This window comes from Xylocopa sonorina, chromosome 10 (assembly GCF_050948175.1).
Source record: "Xylocopa sonorina isolate GNS202 chromosome 10, iyXylSono1_principal, whole genome shotgun sequence".
NCBI lineage: Eukaryota > Metazoa > Arthropoda > Insecta > Hymenoptera > Apidae > Xylocopa > Xylocopa sonorina.
The window spans coordinates 6,292,679-6,309,126 of NC_135202.1; the positions used below are offsets into that span (position 1 = coordinate 6,292,679).

General features: G+C 47.8%; 2 protein-coding genes across 2 annotated transcripts in view; both read left to right on the forward strand.

Annotated features, from left to right (window-relative positions):
• Orc2 (origin recognition complex subunit 2) overlaps positions 1-16,448 on the forward strand; it is a 95,312-nt gene that overhangs the window by 67,644 nt on the left and 11,220 nt on the right. The window lies entirely within an intron of this gene.
• The window catches only part of Rdx (BTB/POZ and MATH domain-containing protein rdx), a 34,042-nt gene continuing 24,924 nt past the window's right edge, over positions 7,331-16,448 (forward strand). The window contains exon 1 of the mRNA XM_076903520.1: positions 7,331-7,672. Within this exon, the coding sequence (XP_076759635.1) occupies positions 7,560-7,672 (113 nt within the window). The 5' untranslated portion in view covers positions 7,331-7,559. The remainder of the gene's footprint in view (positions 7,673-16,448) is intronic.

Here is a 16,448-nt window from a genome sequence, read left to right on the forward strand (position 1 = left end):
CCGCTGGGTAATAAGAATGCGTTTACCAGTAATCGTAAAACCACCTCGAGCAGGAAAAAGCGGGAAGAGAATCCAGCGAATCAATCTCAATTTTCAAACTGTGAAATTTCAAGTCTCTAAAAATGATGAACGCTATTGTTAGAAAAAGAGAAAAAATGAGAGAAAAAGCAGAGTCAACGAATAAGTCCAGGATCCATCCGCGGAGCCATTTTTCATCAGCCACCCAGCGCAACTCGTTCAACTGCCAGCGTACACAATAAAATCTGAAGCATATTGGAACATTCTCCAACTGGGAGCTCCCTCTCCTCTCTCTCTCTCTCTCTCCCTCTTGGTAGCGAACGATCAATCGCAGAGACGTATCTAGCCATTCTGCACGGGACAGATAGTTCCGTAATCGTTCGATTCCTCTGCAGCCAATCTGTACTCGGAGGCAGAGGAGTTACGCGTGCTTTCATCTTGGAGCACGTCGTAAATCATCGAAAGAGACCGATGCCGAGCTGGCTAGGTGATACCTCAATCGTGTGTCTCAGTCGGAGTACCGAGAACCGCTTAAAAGTCAAGGCGCGTGATTTATGCCGCGCTCGCGTTCGAATAACTGCGACTATGGCAATGGTTCGTCGATTAAGTCTGCAACGAGGGATTTCGAGTCTTTTATCAGCGAATTCCCATCCTTTCTCTCCTCGTTTAGAATTCTTCGCGAGAGTCAACCGTGGAAAATGCGAAACAATTGCTTTTCAAATCGAACTTATCGTCGACGACTCTGCAAAGCATAGAACTACGTATACAAACTAAAAACAAATCTAAAACCATACCATTGACACAAGTTATTTGTCGCATAATAAAAAAATCAAATTATTCCAAAACCTCTTAATCAACTTCCCAGCCAAACATCCCCCAATATCCCATCATCTATATCTAATAGTCGCAACAATCGCTAGGAAACTCCAGAAATTCTTCTACCCCCATCTACATCCTCGAACTTACCGTCGACGACTCTACAAAGAACAGAACTATATATACAAACTAAAAACAAATCTAAAACCGTATCATCGACTCAAGTTATTCGTCACTTAATAAAAATACCAAATTATTCCAAGAACCTCTTAATCAACTTCCCACCCAAATATCCCTAGTACCCCATCATCTATATCGCAGCCAATAGTCGCAAGAATCGCAAGGAAACTCCAGAAATCCTTCTGCCCCCGTCTACATCCTCCCCAAAGAAGAAAAAGGGACAGAGAGCAAAGTAAGCTCGACTATACTTTCCACCCTGAACACTCCCTCGAACACACGTGCACGCGCGCGTACCACGCGTGTTTATCCGCCATGGCTGTGGCATGGTGTGCGGGCATAGGTGGTAGCTTCGTTCTATCGACCGAGCAGAGCCGCTCGTCCCGTGACCTGACCTCGTCTGAACCCTCCATTCCGCTCTGCCTCGCTCTCTAACACAATCACCCGTCCTCTCTCACCCTGCTCTCCACCCTGCCCCGACCCAGCCGTCTCCCTACCCGTGGCGGTGGTAGTTTCTTCCACCCTGCACAGTCACCATCTCCGAACGACCTCTCGCGCTGCTGCTCCACCTCCGTTCTCCGCGGCGAGGACCCTCCCAGCCGCTCTCTCTTTCTCTCTCTCTACACAATATTAGCGGCTGAACTGGAACAACGCCCGAAACTCCGACCAACGCCACCGCCACGGCAACGTTCTAGCGTCGAGAACCAAAGGATGGATACCCAGGAAGAAGGCTTTCCCTTCGTCTCGTCCTTTTTTTTTTTTCTTCGAGGAGCCCCCTCAGCGTTTCGTTCTTAGCCGCGCGAGGAGCCACGTCGCAACGGACACCCCAGATTTCGTCGAAGGGGGAAAAGGAGCCGTGGAAATTTCCATCGTTCGACCGGCGGGGAACAGGTCGATGGAGCGGTTCGTAGCTACGGTAGCTACAACGACCTGTTCGAGATGGGTCTCTCTGTCTCTCCACCGCTCTGAGGCTCTAATTGGTTGACAGGTCGCCTTGCGTTTCCGACTCTGTGCTCCGGTTGTTTGACTAGGCGAGGAGAGAGCGCGTTATAGGTTCCACGTGTCGTGTACAAGCCACGGTTAGGGGATATTAGGATCGAGCGATCGAGTACAGGCGACTCTTGCTGGTGGATCGCAGGGACCGTTGCTCGAGTTTGATTAACGAGACGGTGCGTTATGGGAGAGCGGAGGCCTCGTTTGTCTGCGATGCTCGTGGACACGCGGGTCGTAATGTCGTTTCTAAACCAAGCGGTTAAGTTAATTGACTCGCGCGTCCGATTTGCCATTGTTTATGCCGCTATTTAAGTTCACGTCGCGATAAACAAGTTGACGTCGACGAGGAACCGAGGACGCGGCGTCCAAGGTGCAGACGCGTATAGGGCGATCAGTCGCGAGAGCCTCGACTTCGTGTATTCGCGTCTCCGGGAGTGTCAAATGAAATTGGCAAAGGTTACGGGGACTTGCGAAACGACTTCGAGAGCTGGCATTCTAATAGCGAACTGCGACATCCACGGAACAACGTCGAGGATCTTCCTCCTCCTCCTCCTCCATTTTTGCCACTCGATCGGAACGGGAACCCTTTCTGGCTGAAATTTACGGCCACTCGCCGGCGAACTTTCTCCGTTTTCCATTTCACGTATTCTTCGTGCAAACCTCTGTCTCCTTCTCGGTTCCGCAGATACCTTTCTTCCTTTTTTTTCTTCTCTCTTCCTTTTTCGAGGTGGGGCTCCCTCTTTCTCTCTCTCTCTGTCTCGTTTCGACCGCCTCGACTCGAGCCGACTCAACCGTTCTCTCTCTCTCGCCTTCGAGCAGCTTATTTGCGAGCGATGCCAGAACCTGAATTCATACGGCCCATTCGAGCATTATTATGCATTGTTACTGCCCGGAGCGACACGAAGGAGTCTGTGCTTTCAATGCATCCGGAGACCGTAGCCTCGTAACGCGGACCGCCATGAGTGTCACGACAGGGATGAACAATGAGCTCTTTCCATGCGGCTACCCCACCCTTGGCCGTGTTGCCCGTCGAAAAACTTTCCGCGCTGTTTCCGTGATAAATTCCGGATACCACGCTACGTGATACTCCCGAGGCGATCCTCCTCCACGGAACTGGAGGATCGTGCCTCAAGCTTGGAAAGGGAACGCACGATTAAGGGGTGGTTGGAGAGGCTTTATTAAGTCATTTTGCATCTTCACGCTTGTTGGAAATTGCTAGATTCGAGGCTTGAATATTGAAATTCGAAACTTGAAGCTGAGACCAAGAGCATTGATGTACGTAGGCGAGGATCGTTGATTGATGAGTTACACGAGGATATTGAATAGTCTGGTAGCTATTGAGCATTGGATCTTGCGTGTATATATACAGTGTGTGTACGTATAATCAGAGGACGAGTTATTTTCTAAGACTTGGTCGATTTCTCAGCATGTTCAAGCGCGTAAGTCTAATTGTTTTAACATCCGTGACACAAATTGCGGACAGCATAAATCAGCTCATTACTTTAGCAGCCGACCTTAAGAGCTGGCAGTGAGATCACCCGAAAACCGAGAGGCTCGTCAGTTGCTTGGAAAATTCTAAAATCCACGGTTTTCAGGGTCGTTTTAATCTGTGTACACCGTCGCGAGGAAAGCCCGAGTCGCGATGAAAAGCAACGGAATCCGTAACTCCTCGACGTCGCTTCTGACATTCATTCCGTTCACGTTCATTTTATTCCGTAGACCTCGTATTTTCATTTGCAGCGCATAAACTCTCGTCGTGGCTGGCTTCGTTGGGCCGAACTGTGTTAATTTAATTACCCGTTCGCCAGCTAGTAAACCATTAAAATTGAAACGACGTTTGAAAATAAAAAAAAAAAAAGCGGCGACAGCGGGAGAGGGTGAGAGAGGGAAATAGAACGAATAACCCGAGCGGCGTTTCGTTAACGGCGAAAATCGCGGCTCGTAAATCACTCGGCCGCGTAAAAAAGGAAAACCAAAATTCACGATCGTGTAGATGACAGAGGATGTAAATTAGCGTTGCAACGAGAAGAACGAGAAAAAGAGAGAAACACAGAGGGGCTGCGGAGTGCCACGCACCAGTTTTTATGGCGGACACTGAAACAGCTGGACCGTACGGGCGAAAGCCCATTCCATCTCGAAACCGAAATTCCTCCTCTCTTTCTCTCTCTCCACCGACTGTTTCGCGAACCTTTCGTTCGTTTGACGAAAGATTGTTCGCTGACGTAGCCATCGTTGAATTTTTCAAGGAATTTCTCCAGTATTTCTGGCGAACTCGTCGACGACCCACTGCGCTCGCCCCTCGAGAGAAGCTGACGATCGAACTTTAAAACATATTTTAATTAACAAACACTTCCCCTCTAATTGTTATGGAGCGAGCGTAATAGGATTATTTTTTATCGTCGAGCTCTAATTGAGGATCTGTTAGCATCGCACGACGACAACTGTGCGCAGTGATTCCACACAGCTCTGACGCTCCTCTGAAACGCATCGCGCCCATCAGTTTATTAAGTAATTCTAATGGAAACCGGCCGAATAAACGCGTTTGAACGATCACTCGCCTGGCATAGTACTGACGTAACTGCGAATTAATTCAGTTCAAGCAACAGGCTCGTGCCAGCGTTGCTATGAGAAAGTTAAGTGACCTGTATCAAGTACCTTTTCTCTCCTCGATGCACTTGGGAAAAATTGCGCCCAAAAATTCTACCCTATCTCAACTCTCTACTTATCCGTAACAGTAGAAACTAGCTTTTTTTCTAACTCAAAAATCAACTGGTAAACGATTTATATAGAAGGAGGAGATAGAAGGAGGGGCTTGGTTTCGACCGTTTGAACCGGTCAAGAGATGCAATTGGTTCGAAAGGAACAGACGCCACTCACGAGGGAAGAAAGTATCTCTTTTACGAGGACAGTTGGCAGCACTCACAGTTTCTCGAAGCGCACGGTACGGTTGTATTTAGCGTCTAACTGAAAAGATGTTCAGGGACCTTGGAGGGTTACTCCTATGAGAGCCACGTTTCGCCAGAATTGGACAGAAGTGTGCTCGATGGCTATTAATTTTGCTCCATCCTGTAGCGCGATCACCTGTCCGATTACCATAGAAACGATGCAAAAATTAGCATAACCTTCGCAATCGTACGATGTAAACTTACGCGTAATAGTAAGAGAAAGAGGTGTAGAATTATTATGGCGAGTGAATAATCAACGACGCGACGACGACGCCTCCGTTGGATGGTGGGGCGTATTTCGCCACGGAGGCTCATTTTTCACTATGATTCCCTGCAGACAAGGATGCAGGGGCCATTGCATGCAACGGTAGACACACCAAGGGAGTGTCGACGTGAAAAGGAAAAACGGGAAAGAATGAAAAGCATAATAGAGTTTACACGACACTCCTCGCGTGCTCTGGGGCGAATGAGACTCAGGGACGTTTTTTTAAGAGGGTCAAGGGGACCCTGCGCCCCGGGGCCGTCCTTATTAACGTTGACTTCTCTGTCTCTCTTTCTCTCTCGTTCCCTAGCTCGAAATCGAGATTCTCAAAATTTCTCACGGAAACCACCGTGTGTTGTCCCACTGCGCGACAGTTGAATCCGTTTCCACGAGAAGAGATCGCTCTCTCCTCTTCCCCCTCGTTCGTTTGCAACGCGCTCGCTTCTTTCCTCCGATTCGTCGACTTCAGGTTACGCGTACTCCGAATCCAAGATCCGTTCTCGCGATGGTCGACACTGAGAAAGCTATTCGAGGCACGGCACTAATTTATGGACACGTTAGCAGCACGCGTATCGGTCAGCCGAGATCCGTGCAACCTTAAACTTGCATCCGTGCGTATGATTGCATAAAACTAGCTGGCTTTGCCGTAGTCACGAACGCGGCTAATGAAATATCCCTGGCGGTGTTACGAAGGGCCCGGGTAACAGGGTCCAGCTCGTTCCTGTTATTTAACGCGAGTTTAAAGGATCAATTTCAACGTCGCGTTTCGAACGCGAATCGCTCGGTTGAATCCGTCGATCGTTGCGAAACAACGATTGGGTGGGGTTACTACGAGCTCGGTTACGAGGGTAATTATATACGTTCGTTTGACAGGAAATTTTGTTGCTCTTAATCAGACGTTGCTCGCCGTGTTGGATCGGTCTCGCGTGGCCACGGTATATCCCGCTCCACAATGTGACGATCGTCGTGCGTGAATCCGGCACGACGTCACGGTCCCATTGACGCCGACCATAGCCACCTTAGACACCCATAAAACATTTTCGTGACCTCTTTTCCGTGTAATTCGACGAGCGGAGGCTTGTTCTCCGTTTCCGGTGACACGAAAGCACCGATACACACGCGGCACGCTCGAAAAACCTTTCACACGTCCCGGCGATATATTGTGCACCAGTGCCGCTGAATTCGTGAACGACGCCGCGGGTTTCATTACCGGATTTGAATGCCCCTGGTATACGTGACACCAGCAACGGCATGAATAATCGCGCTCCATTATCCCCTCTGTGTCCCCCGTGTTCCGCTGAAAACGCGTAAAACGTTAGACAAATCATATATCGCCCACGCGTTTACAAGTGGACCGTGTATGCACAGCTGTTCGCATCGGGCCCAGGGAATGGAAATGTCGAAAGCAGCCGCGCGTCGAGGGTATTTTCGCGATGGCGAATAGAATAAGAATCGCGTCGCAAGGAGACATGTGCGAACCATTCGGGGAAACCTTTCGACGGTGCGTTACGTATGATGGCATAGTTCATATAATTTCGTAGCGGGCATGCCAGCAGAAAACGTGCATTCCCGAACAGGAGTTTCCTGTAGGAGGGAGCGCAGCAGCGTTGGTTACCCGGCGGTGAACCATCGGGTTCTAGCGCGACACGAGGTCGCGGAAAGGCACGAGCGCGGACGAAGCTGGCGCGAGCGCGGCCGAGGCGCGACGAAAACGTACGAGGCCGTGGCGACAGGGGTGGGGACTGGCCGGCGCTCAGTAGCCGAGTTCAGTCGAGCCAGCGCCGTGATCGGAATTGGTATAGTGACTGGCGAACTGTGTTCCGAGCAGGCGTATAAAACAGCTCTCGGGTGTTCTAGTCGCTGTTCTTAATCGCACGCGTTACACGAATTAATTTAGTCGGCTGGCTGACCGAGGTCGAACACTCGAATCGTCCCTTTCTTCACTCTCGTTTCGAATCGTGAGCTCGTTAACCGCTGCTACTGCTGCTGCTCGCCACGCTTCTCTCGTCGTGTTCGCATCACAGTTTCTCACCGCTCGTTAAAACCGTCCCCGCCGTGATTGACTGTCACGGGAGGGTCCCCGTACCACGTATACAATTTAGATTCTCCTTTCTCGCGGTGCCCCGCCACACAGACACGGCAGTGAAAATGCGGTAGTGACAGTGGTTGGTACGCCAGAGACAGGGAGGAAGAAGGGTATCCCTGGCTTCGTTCTGTAGGCGCGAGGACGCCACGAGTTTACTCGAGGAAATCGAAGTGAGCGAATATTAGGGGAGGAGGCGGCTCCTTGAAGCCACAGCCGGAAGTTATGACGAGCTCGTGTGTTCGAGGACGAGGAATTTACGCGCATGTGTCCAGTGGGATTTAGTGCCGGCGACAAAGCATTCTTTCCAGGTCTGGATACTCTGCTCTCAACACCTACGGAACCTGAATTATCTCATGTCAGGATGGCGCTGGCGCGGTACGTACTCTCTCTCGCCACTCTGCACCGTGAATTTTCATCGTTACTGCGCTCACAGGGTGGGTCTTTGCTCGACTCGTGTTTGTTTTTCCTCCTGTCCCGGTGTTATCGGGTGTCTTTTTATTGATTCGCTCCCGATGGCGAGCACCGTAGCTCGTGTTCACCGCGAGGGCATATTTATTCCGGTTACTCGCGATAATATCTCGCGTAATTCTTTATCCAGGGTGGATCTGGCGATACGCGTATCGCGCGTGGAAAGTGTTTGCTCGCGACACGGCTCGATGTCCTTTTGTTTTGAAGTACTCGGCCGGAGGTGCCGGTATCTGGCATAGAGTGCGCGCTGGTCAACGACCCATCCCTCTGGTGACTATAGTCGACTGATTTAACAGATTTATATACGCTCAGCGAGTGTATTTACATAGCTGTCCGAAGCTGTTTCTTGCGACGCGATGCGTACGGCACAGCGCGAGTCGTTATTAGTTTGAAAGTTCTTGGTCAAGTCGCTTGCGTGGCGAAGGAAAAGACGTCAAGGTTAATACACCTTTTTACGTGAAGCCGACCTTCCGAGTACGATGCGGGCTCCGTCACGGTTCGACAATCTGCCTTTATAGCGAAACGTTTGACCGTGAATATCAGTCGTTGGAATTCAAACGTAGAAACGTTTACGGTTGTCTTATCTTCCGGTCTTTCTCTCTCCCTCCGCGCGCGTTCTGAAAATTCCTCGATACACAAACGGTGTCGCTGCACGCGCGTGCCTACGCGAGCGCAACCTGCGATCTACGTGCGCGCACACCGGTTACGAGCGAACCGTTTTCTTTCGCGACACTGCCCTGCCATCTCGAAACTATCGCCGAGCGATACAACGAATTGCAGATAAATTAAATAAACACGCTCGCGCGATTGTTTGGGATCCGTGGCGATTGCCATTGGTTGACACAGCTGTCGCTGTATTATCATATATATATATATATACTCTAGCCATTTTATAGATCTATTACTTTCTCCGACAAAGTTTTCTTTTATTCTTTTTTTATCAGCACGATAGAGTACAACGTGGCAGTAAACAGCCTTCGCCACACATATTTATGCTCGCGTTACGATCGAATCGTGACAGAACTGGCAATGAAGCTTTCTACCGCAGCTCGTCGTCGTCGTCGCCGCTCGTATCCTTTCGTGAACACACAACGTCGCCTTGTATTCTAAACCGTCGACGGTTAGAATTTATTTGTTTGCGGTCGAACGTTCGTTTATCTCGCAGCAGAGGCAGCGTTGAAGGCCTCCATTGTGATGCACGTATTTCGTTCGACCGGCCAGGCCAACGCTGGGGGGCGGGGACGACATTGTGTCGGAGCACGAAAGGTTCAGTAATTGAATGTAGCCGAATTAAACAATCGCTGGGATGCCGTACGGGTCGACAAATGGGTGTGTACACCATTAGTTTCACCGATAGGCCACTCTCGATGGGGACGATTACTCATTACACTTCCTGCCCGAGCAGAAATGCTATCGGGCAAAGTGATGAATCACACGAGGCTATAAACAGATCTTCGACTTTATAATTACGATTTAATGAATGCGGCCACGATGATTGTGTGGGACCTCACCTGCTGATAACCTTGGCGTGGAATTGAACTTTAGCTACGGATAGCTTCGACGAGCGCGTTCGTCCGTTCTTCACGCGATCAGATCTCTCCGTTTCGTTTCAGATTCCCTTTCGTTCCCTCTCGACGGGTGCGACTTCGATCCCTCGACGCGAATCGTCAGCAGGAAGCTGGATTCTCAATCGCGGATCGCAGTCTCAGTTGCCACTTGGAATCCTACTTGATAATCGCCCATCGACTCTCGCCAACAAAATCGAAATTGGAGTCGCACACGTATTCGCGGAGTGAAACCTTCTAATACCAAAACCACATAGAAAGTTTACGCTATAATAGCCTGCTCGAAACCTTCTGATTCGCGTTCACACGTGAAAGTCTCACATGGATACGAAATATCAGCCACGGAATTATTCAGTTTCCCTTTTATTGGCCCTTGTGCGACGCGGTTTCTTCAACAACGCAGAACGTATTTATATTCTATATATTTCTAATAAATGCATTTATACATTTTCCTGTCCAACTATCGCAATTTATTCTCGTATAATTGTGCAGCAATTTCTAGTTGGTTAGATAGCACGATCTTGGGAAAGTATTAACAAACTATGTTGTACTCGCAGAAGATTAATTAAAGTACGATTGATGGTTGTTTACTCGTTGGCGATTGAACGATTTTTCCGTGGTTTCAACAACTTGACGGAACGTTTTTCCATGGAATCGCGGGAATTAACGCAGAAAAAGAGAATTGCTTCGACCGACATCTGTCCTGGCCCCGTGAGTCTATCAATTCCCATCGTAAAGCGTTTAATGTAATTTCCTCGGACACTGATTGATCGCCGAACGACGGTCGATTCGCTTTGAGTTATGTTAATGATTTAAAATCAGCCTTTGTACAGCCACTGTTCTCTGCTCGCTGAAATCTTTGCCTCGCCAATTAGTCGTTTTCAATGCGTGATCAATTAATTGTACTTGGCTTTCGTAGAAGAATGCATTTCATTATTCCGCGAAAGAGATTGAAACGTGTTCGCTAGGATATTTTAATTCAACTTGAGTGGACTCTTTCGATTGTTTCGAAGCGAGGCATCGAATCAGAATCATCTTGAAACATATGTACCCTCGCATAAAATAAAACAGGCTTCGAAAGGTTCGATGGAAACTTTTGTATCGCGTGTGCCACGCTAAAATAAATTCTAAAACCACTTTTCGACGGGTTTGTCGAGGTATTCCTGCAGAACCACCTTCGCTAGTTATCCTTCAAAATTCGTAATCGGTTGGAGCGAGATATTCCCCAGAAAAAGAGAGAGGAACAGGATCACTTTCAATGTTAACATTAGCATTCCAGTTAAACGGTATTGTTTTGTCGAGATATGCCTGATAAGAATTTTAAGATAAGAAAATATGAGGAAGAGCTTATAGTCCTTTTCTGGTAGCGACGACAGTAAATTTAGCTGATCGTCGCGGTACCAATTTTGTTATAAATCAGTTCAATTAAGCGAGAATGAAATAGGTGAAATACTTGGCTATTTTAATCTCACATTAGTGAATTGCGAAATTAATTCTATTGGTAATGTGTGGCCTGTGTGGGGTTCGTAGTCGAAGGGGTAAGTCGAGAAAACAGTTAAAGAGTCGTGGCAGGTTCAGAACGGTATAATTAGAGGGGCTGGCGATAAAGTCGAGGCGTACAAGTTTTAGCATAACGTGCGCGCTGATTGTCGCGTTTGATGAATCGGAAAAGCTCTTCAACCTTGCGTTGCGCCGTTATCGCGTTTGCGTCACAATATTTTCTCGCTACCAACACAGCAAAAGACAGAAATCGCTTTGAACGTCGGTGTCCTTTGTCCCCTAACTCACACGCCGCCGTCCCATTATCGTTTCACGTCCGTGCATGAGTATCCCTGGCTGTGCGTGTAACCTGCTCCCAAGAAGCGGAGGGACTCGCGGTCAAAAACAACCGTTGTGGACTGAAACGCGTTTAAAATTTGAAACACATTTTCCTGATTTAACTTACCATTTTTTTTCTTTTTTTTTTTTTTTTTTTTTTGTTGCAATCTATTACAAGGAATTCGTAACTAAAATATTCGCGCGGAATTATGTAAGAAGCGAGTCGAGTTTCGAAAACAAATAGCCCGTCGATTTCGATATCTGGAATTATCGTAATAAATTTAATCTGCGAACGAGCACGTCACGAGGAAAATTTACATACGGCGTAATAAACATTTCGGGACGTGGGGCATTTTTTTTTTCTTCAACGATCTCGCTAATCCTCGACGATGTTTGTCCGTAAAAACCGTAAGTCAAGGCTAGTTTACAAGATCTACGTTATATTGCCGCTGAATCGTGCCGTAACGTAAACGTTGCACAACAGTCGTGCTCGTCATCGTTAATATTTGTCATCGAGGACTTGACATTTCTGCTACGTGAAATGATGCATGAGGAAACAGAGGGAAAGGGAAAGAAGGATAAACGAGCACATTTTTCTGCAACATTTGCAATCCCGATCGTACTTGTTGCCAGCGCGGGAATTGCGTAATGTTGATTAGTTTTCAGTGTCATTTTCCGCTCTACGAAAGTGCAGTCGCACTATTATCGCACCGTTGATATCTAATTGGCCGTAGGAGGGATAGCCAGCGAAACGTTATCAGGATGTTTCATTATGCTAATTCGACTAATAGGTGTACTCGGCTAATTGTCGAATAATTGATTTTAAGCGACTTGTAACCTGCTAGAGGTAATTCTGACGTGGGTAAAAATCGCTGGAAAAATAGCTTACCTGAGAAAATATTCTATATTTGTTTTATCGGCTGTGTAGTAGTTGCGTGCGTGCGAAGGTTACTCGACATCTCTATGATATAACTATTTTTCCTATCTTTATTACTTCTTTTATCGCAAAAAAATTTGAGAAAAAAAAAAAGAAAACAGATAACACAGGCACTGAAATATTTTACATAATGTTTTATTCGTTCATTAAATTGAGATTGAACGATTCACAGCAGTTCTAAAATGTCTATTCGCCGACGAACGTGACGATCGATTAAAACAATTTGTACAATCAATTCTAAATTTAAGAGCGTTTCAATCGAGCGGACGAAATCTTAATCGCGATGTCACACGTGATGTACGAATCTTCCCCAAGAACAGTGTATACGTGGACGAGAATCGGAAGAACCTCCCGATCGATCATCGTCGACAACCCTGCTCGAAGGCGTTCGCGTGTATCTCCTCTTCGTCTAACAATTTGTATATATTCCGACTAGCCTCGATGCCTGGAACGGTTAAGTAAACCTGGTTAGCGCACTCTAATTTTACATGCTCGCATATGTACGCAGAGGACGGAATAATTGCCACTGGTGTGGGCCGTTGGAACGGTTGGCATTGACTCGCGGATGGAGCCGAGTACAATGGATAGAAAACTGGAAAACTTGAAAAATCATCGCGCGTTCTTCTCCAAACGCTCTCTAAACCTCGTTCGAAGGTATCAAGAGACGAACAGCACTCGATGCGCTAAGAAACGTCGAGCTAAGCGATTCGAAAGCAAGCTCGCGCCGCAACACGCGTCGACCAATCCATCACCCGGAAGTGGAGAAGAAAACAGAGCTTCTCTGTCCAGCTTGCGGGGTCACGTGGCCCATCGAGTCGGGAAATCACTCGCACACGCTATTATTATATAGCGACGAGAGAGTCGAGGCCAATCGATGTCCGGTGCGCGATGAAATAAAGCCTGTGCACAAAGGCGGACGCGTCAGGGCTGGCGGCGGCCGCGAGGGAAGCGGCAGGGAAGGAAGGAAGGAAGGCTGTCCCTCGCCGGTGGCAACCTTCGCCGTCAAGGGTACAGGGCCGTACGTCGTCCCCCTTTTGCTTTTTCGCCCTCTCCTTCCCTTCTTTAGCTCTACACCCGCGGTCATCTCGACTGGAATGCGAAAGCTCGAAAAACGACCTGCCGCGTTTCCTCGAACTCCCACCCCTCCACGTTTTCCCTCTTCCCTGCCGCTGTGCCCAGTTTTCCTAGCTAAAGGCCTACTCACACTAACTCGACACGAGTCCGTGAGGTGTCACTGCTTTACACGATATCCTTCGTCCTCTGCCTCTGTTTGGATTCAATTTTTATACGCTCAACAGCGAACTGGACAAATGTACGTTTCTCAGTTACGTTTTCTTTGCTCGTTTGGTGTAGTCGCAGAAATTTCCATTCTTAGCGTGCGCGAGGATGAGAACAGGGAAAATGTTTCCATCTACTGGAGAGAGGGTACGTTGAACGCGTAGCTACCTTTATCCCTACTCGTGGTGGTTCGCGTGGCTCGGACCCACCCTCGTCGATCCATGGACCTCCTTTTTTTTTTTTCGTAGGTAGAGGGTCGGTTTCAGGGAGTTGGAAGAGAAATATGGAGACTCAGTTTGTAACAGGCCAGTGGATAGTTTGCAGCCTGCTTCGGGTGAGGTTTACGATATGATATTCAGGTTCGTGTGGCTATTTTTTCGTATTTCTCGCGACGACGATGCGGTAATTAATTGTTTGGTCTCGAGGGCGCATTTATCGAGGGTGTGAGTGGTGAATTGTGAATTATTACCGTGCCAAGGCTGTCGGATACAGTTAGGTTGGGTGATGGTAGTGAAGTTGAATAAAATTGATTGTTACTCCGTGTTGGTTACTGGAACTAGAAGTTCCTTAATCAATAATTGCACACGCTGCAACGCATCGAAACACGTGCGATAAAGAAGGCACTCGATCAGTCGTGTCAGACGTCTCTCGCTCGCGACAGAGAAGAGGAGTAAGGTTAAGCATCTTCGCTCCTCTGCTTCTTATCCCACTTTTCATTCTGTTTACTCGTCGCTGACCGTCCATATATGACATACATACGTCGCGGAATGCAATAAACAAGGTTTGCATGCAAGCTATCGAGCTTCTGCTACAATCGTTTCTATTGATCACCGTCCAACTTAAATCGTTGCATAAACAATCCGCAGGAGTTTCTGGCTTTCCATTAATCTTCACGCTATCGATTATTCGTTGCACAGATATAGTAATATTTTTCCCAATGCAGCAATTATTAGAACAACTCGCGAACGCGAACAATTTCAAGTTTAATACCTCGTGCAAACGAATTAGTTTTAAACTCTCTAAGAACAAATTCCACCCTCTCTAACAGCTTCCATGCCTTCCACGCGTACACGAAAACCGCTTCACAATAGCGTTTCTCTGAAGAGATTTTCTTTGAAAACGGCAGCGTATTTTCGAAAGCTTTTACCCTGTTTCACTCTTTGTGCTCGACGTATGCCTCGAACGATACCCAGTGTCAATAAAGCCCCACTTCTTCCTCCCCTCTCGCCTCTCGCTTGGCCTGTTCCTCGAAACGTCGAAGGGTGTTCAGCTCTCGGTGAATGTCTGCGGAACGGCCGGTCGACGGTGGTCGGTGGCTCTCTCGTGGAGATTCCTGGCTCTCTGTTTGCTTGGGAATCGAAAGTGAACGGGTTTGGTTCCGTTGCATTTTTCTTTGCTCCTCGCCACGGCCTTGCGATTGTGAAACTTTTCTCGGCAAGGTAATCCGCGGAGTTTTCAAAGCGAGAACACGTCGATCGAGAGGTGGGCCTCGCGTTTTAGGACCTGCGAGCTTTTGGCCAATCGCGAAGCAAGCTCCAGGCAATTTCGTTGTTTAATCGCTCGTTGCGCTCTTGGAGCAATTGGACTTGATTTACGACCGCAGGTTTCCTGTAGTTTTTCTCACCAATCGGTCAACTTATTGCACTTCTTTGTCCATCGATCAATTATTTCGATTGCGAACTGTGAGCTACCTTCTCTTCGCGGATACAATTGTTCTTTCGATGTTTATAATTAATTGCTGGTCGTTTATTTTTCTTAGTCGATAGCGCCAGTTTACTGTCTTCGATGAGCCATCGTCGCATTGGAAAGCCAGCTCGCGAGTCGTCGCACTTACCCCGTTCAACGACAGGAAAAGAGGGGGATGAAGTTTCGTAAGCTCGTTTCCGGATTCCCTTAAACGACTCGATTTACCGTGGCGCACCCGGAAAGTTCATCGGAAAGTTGCAGCCAAGGGCTGGAGCACCTAAGTCGAGCTACTCCACGGTTCGCGTAAAGTTTCTCCCTTGTTCTCCAATTAACCCGAATTGCACCCCGGCCTGCCAGCCGGACAAAAGCTCTTCTCCACAGCGGTTCTCACCTTCTAAACGGCCACTCTGCACGGTATTATCAAACGCGAAACTAATCGCGCGATTAATTAAACCCGTCACCGCTCGAACGATGCTTCCCGCGTTAATTAATTACCAAGATTAAACGCGAAACTATCGCGTTTGTTTGCGATACAAGCCACAATTCTGTTGCGAGCGTGTTCACTGAGGATAATGACCCGACTTCTACTTTAGAAGATACTTTTTCCTTTTCGTTGCAAATTTTATTATTCGTAGCTGCGATTCAGAGGCTGTGAAAGGGTTGAACGGATGGTAGACTCGATCAGGTGTTTAATAATTCTACCGTTTGGGAAGCAGAGTTTCTATACCTGAAAAGGGGGTTTGAAAGCAGATGAAAGTTGGCTCTCTGTGGGTGGTGAATGCTTGAACTCGCAATGGGCGAAGCGGGTAGTTCGCCAGGAATTTACTCGCAGCCATTGATTCGCCAGGAAAATGGAAATTCGTGGGCTCGCTCGAAATTAACCGGACAAATGATTCCGCGTAGGCGTGAACGGGAAACCCCGCTCGTGTTTCATTTCCGCAGGCCGATTCGTCGAAACGAAACTTTCCCTGAACGCTTCCGTTCGCCAGGGAATAAATGAATTAATTAAAAACGCGCGACTCTAGTTTGCATCGGAATGAATGAAAAACCGTTCCAGAGATCAGTTGGTTTAACCGGCTCTGAACAATCGCGGAGGAATTACGCGAGACAGCTGGGCGGCTCGATGTTCGCCAAGTTCGCTCGAACAGAAAGTTCATTTAATTCCACGGTACTTGCACGCTTTGATATAAATAGTTGGCGTTCAGCTTTACACCGGTGGCTCTACGTGACGGTAGAATTTTCTTAGAATTAACGTCCGCTGTAATTAAAATTCTAACTCCGTGTCCAAGAGAGAAACCTTATGTAGATTTCACAGCTCAATATCTCAAGCCTAGTTCCACCTCGACGTTGCGTGTGCTTTGACGTTATAATTCCCAGCGATCGTCCTCTCCGCTACTTC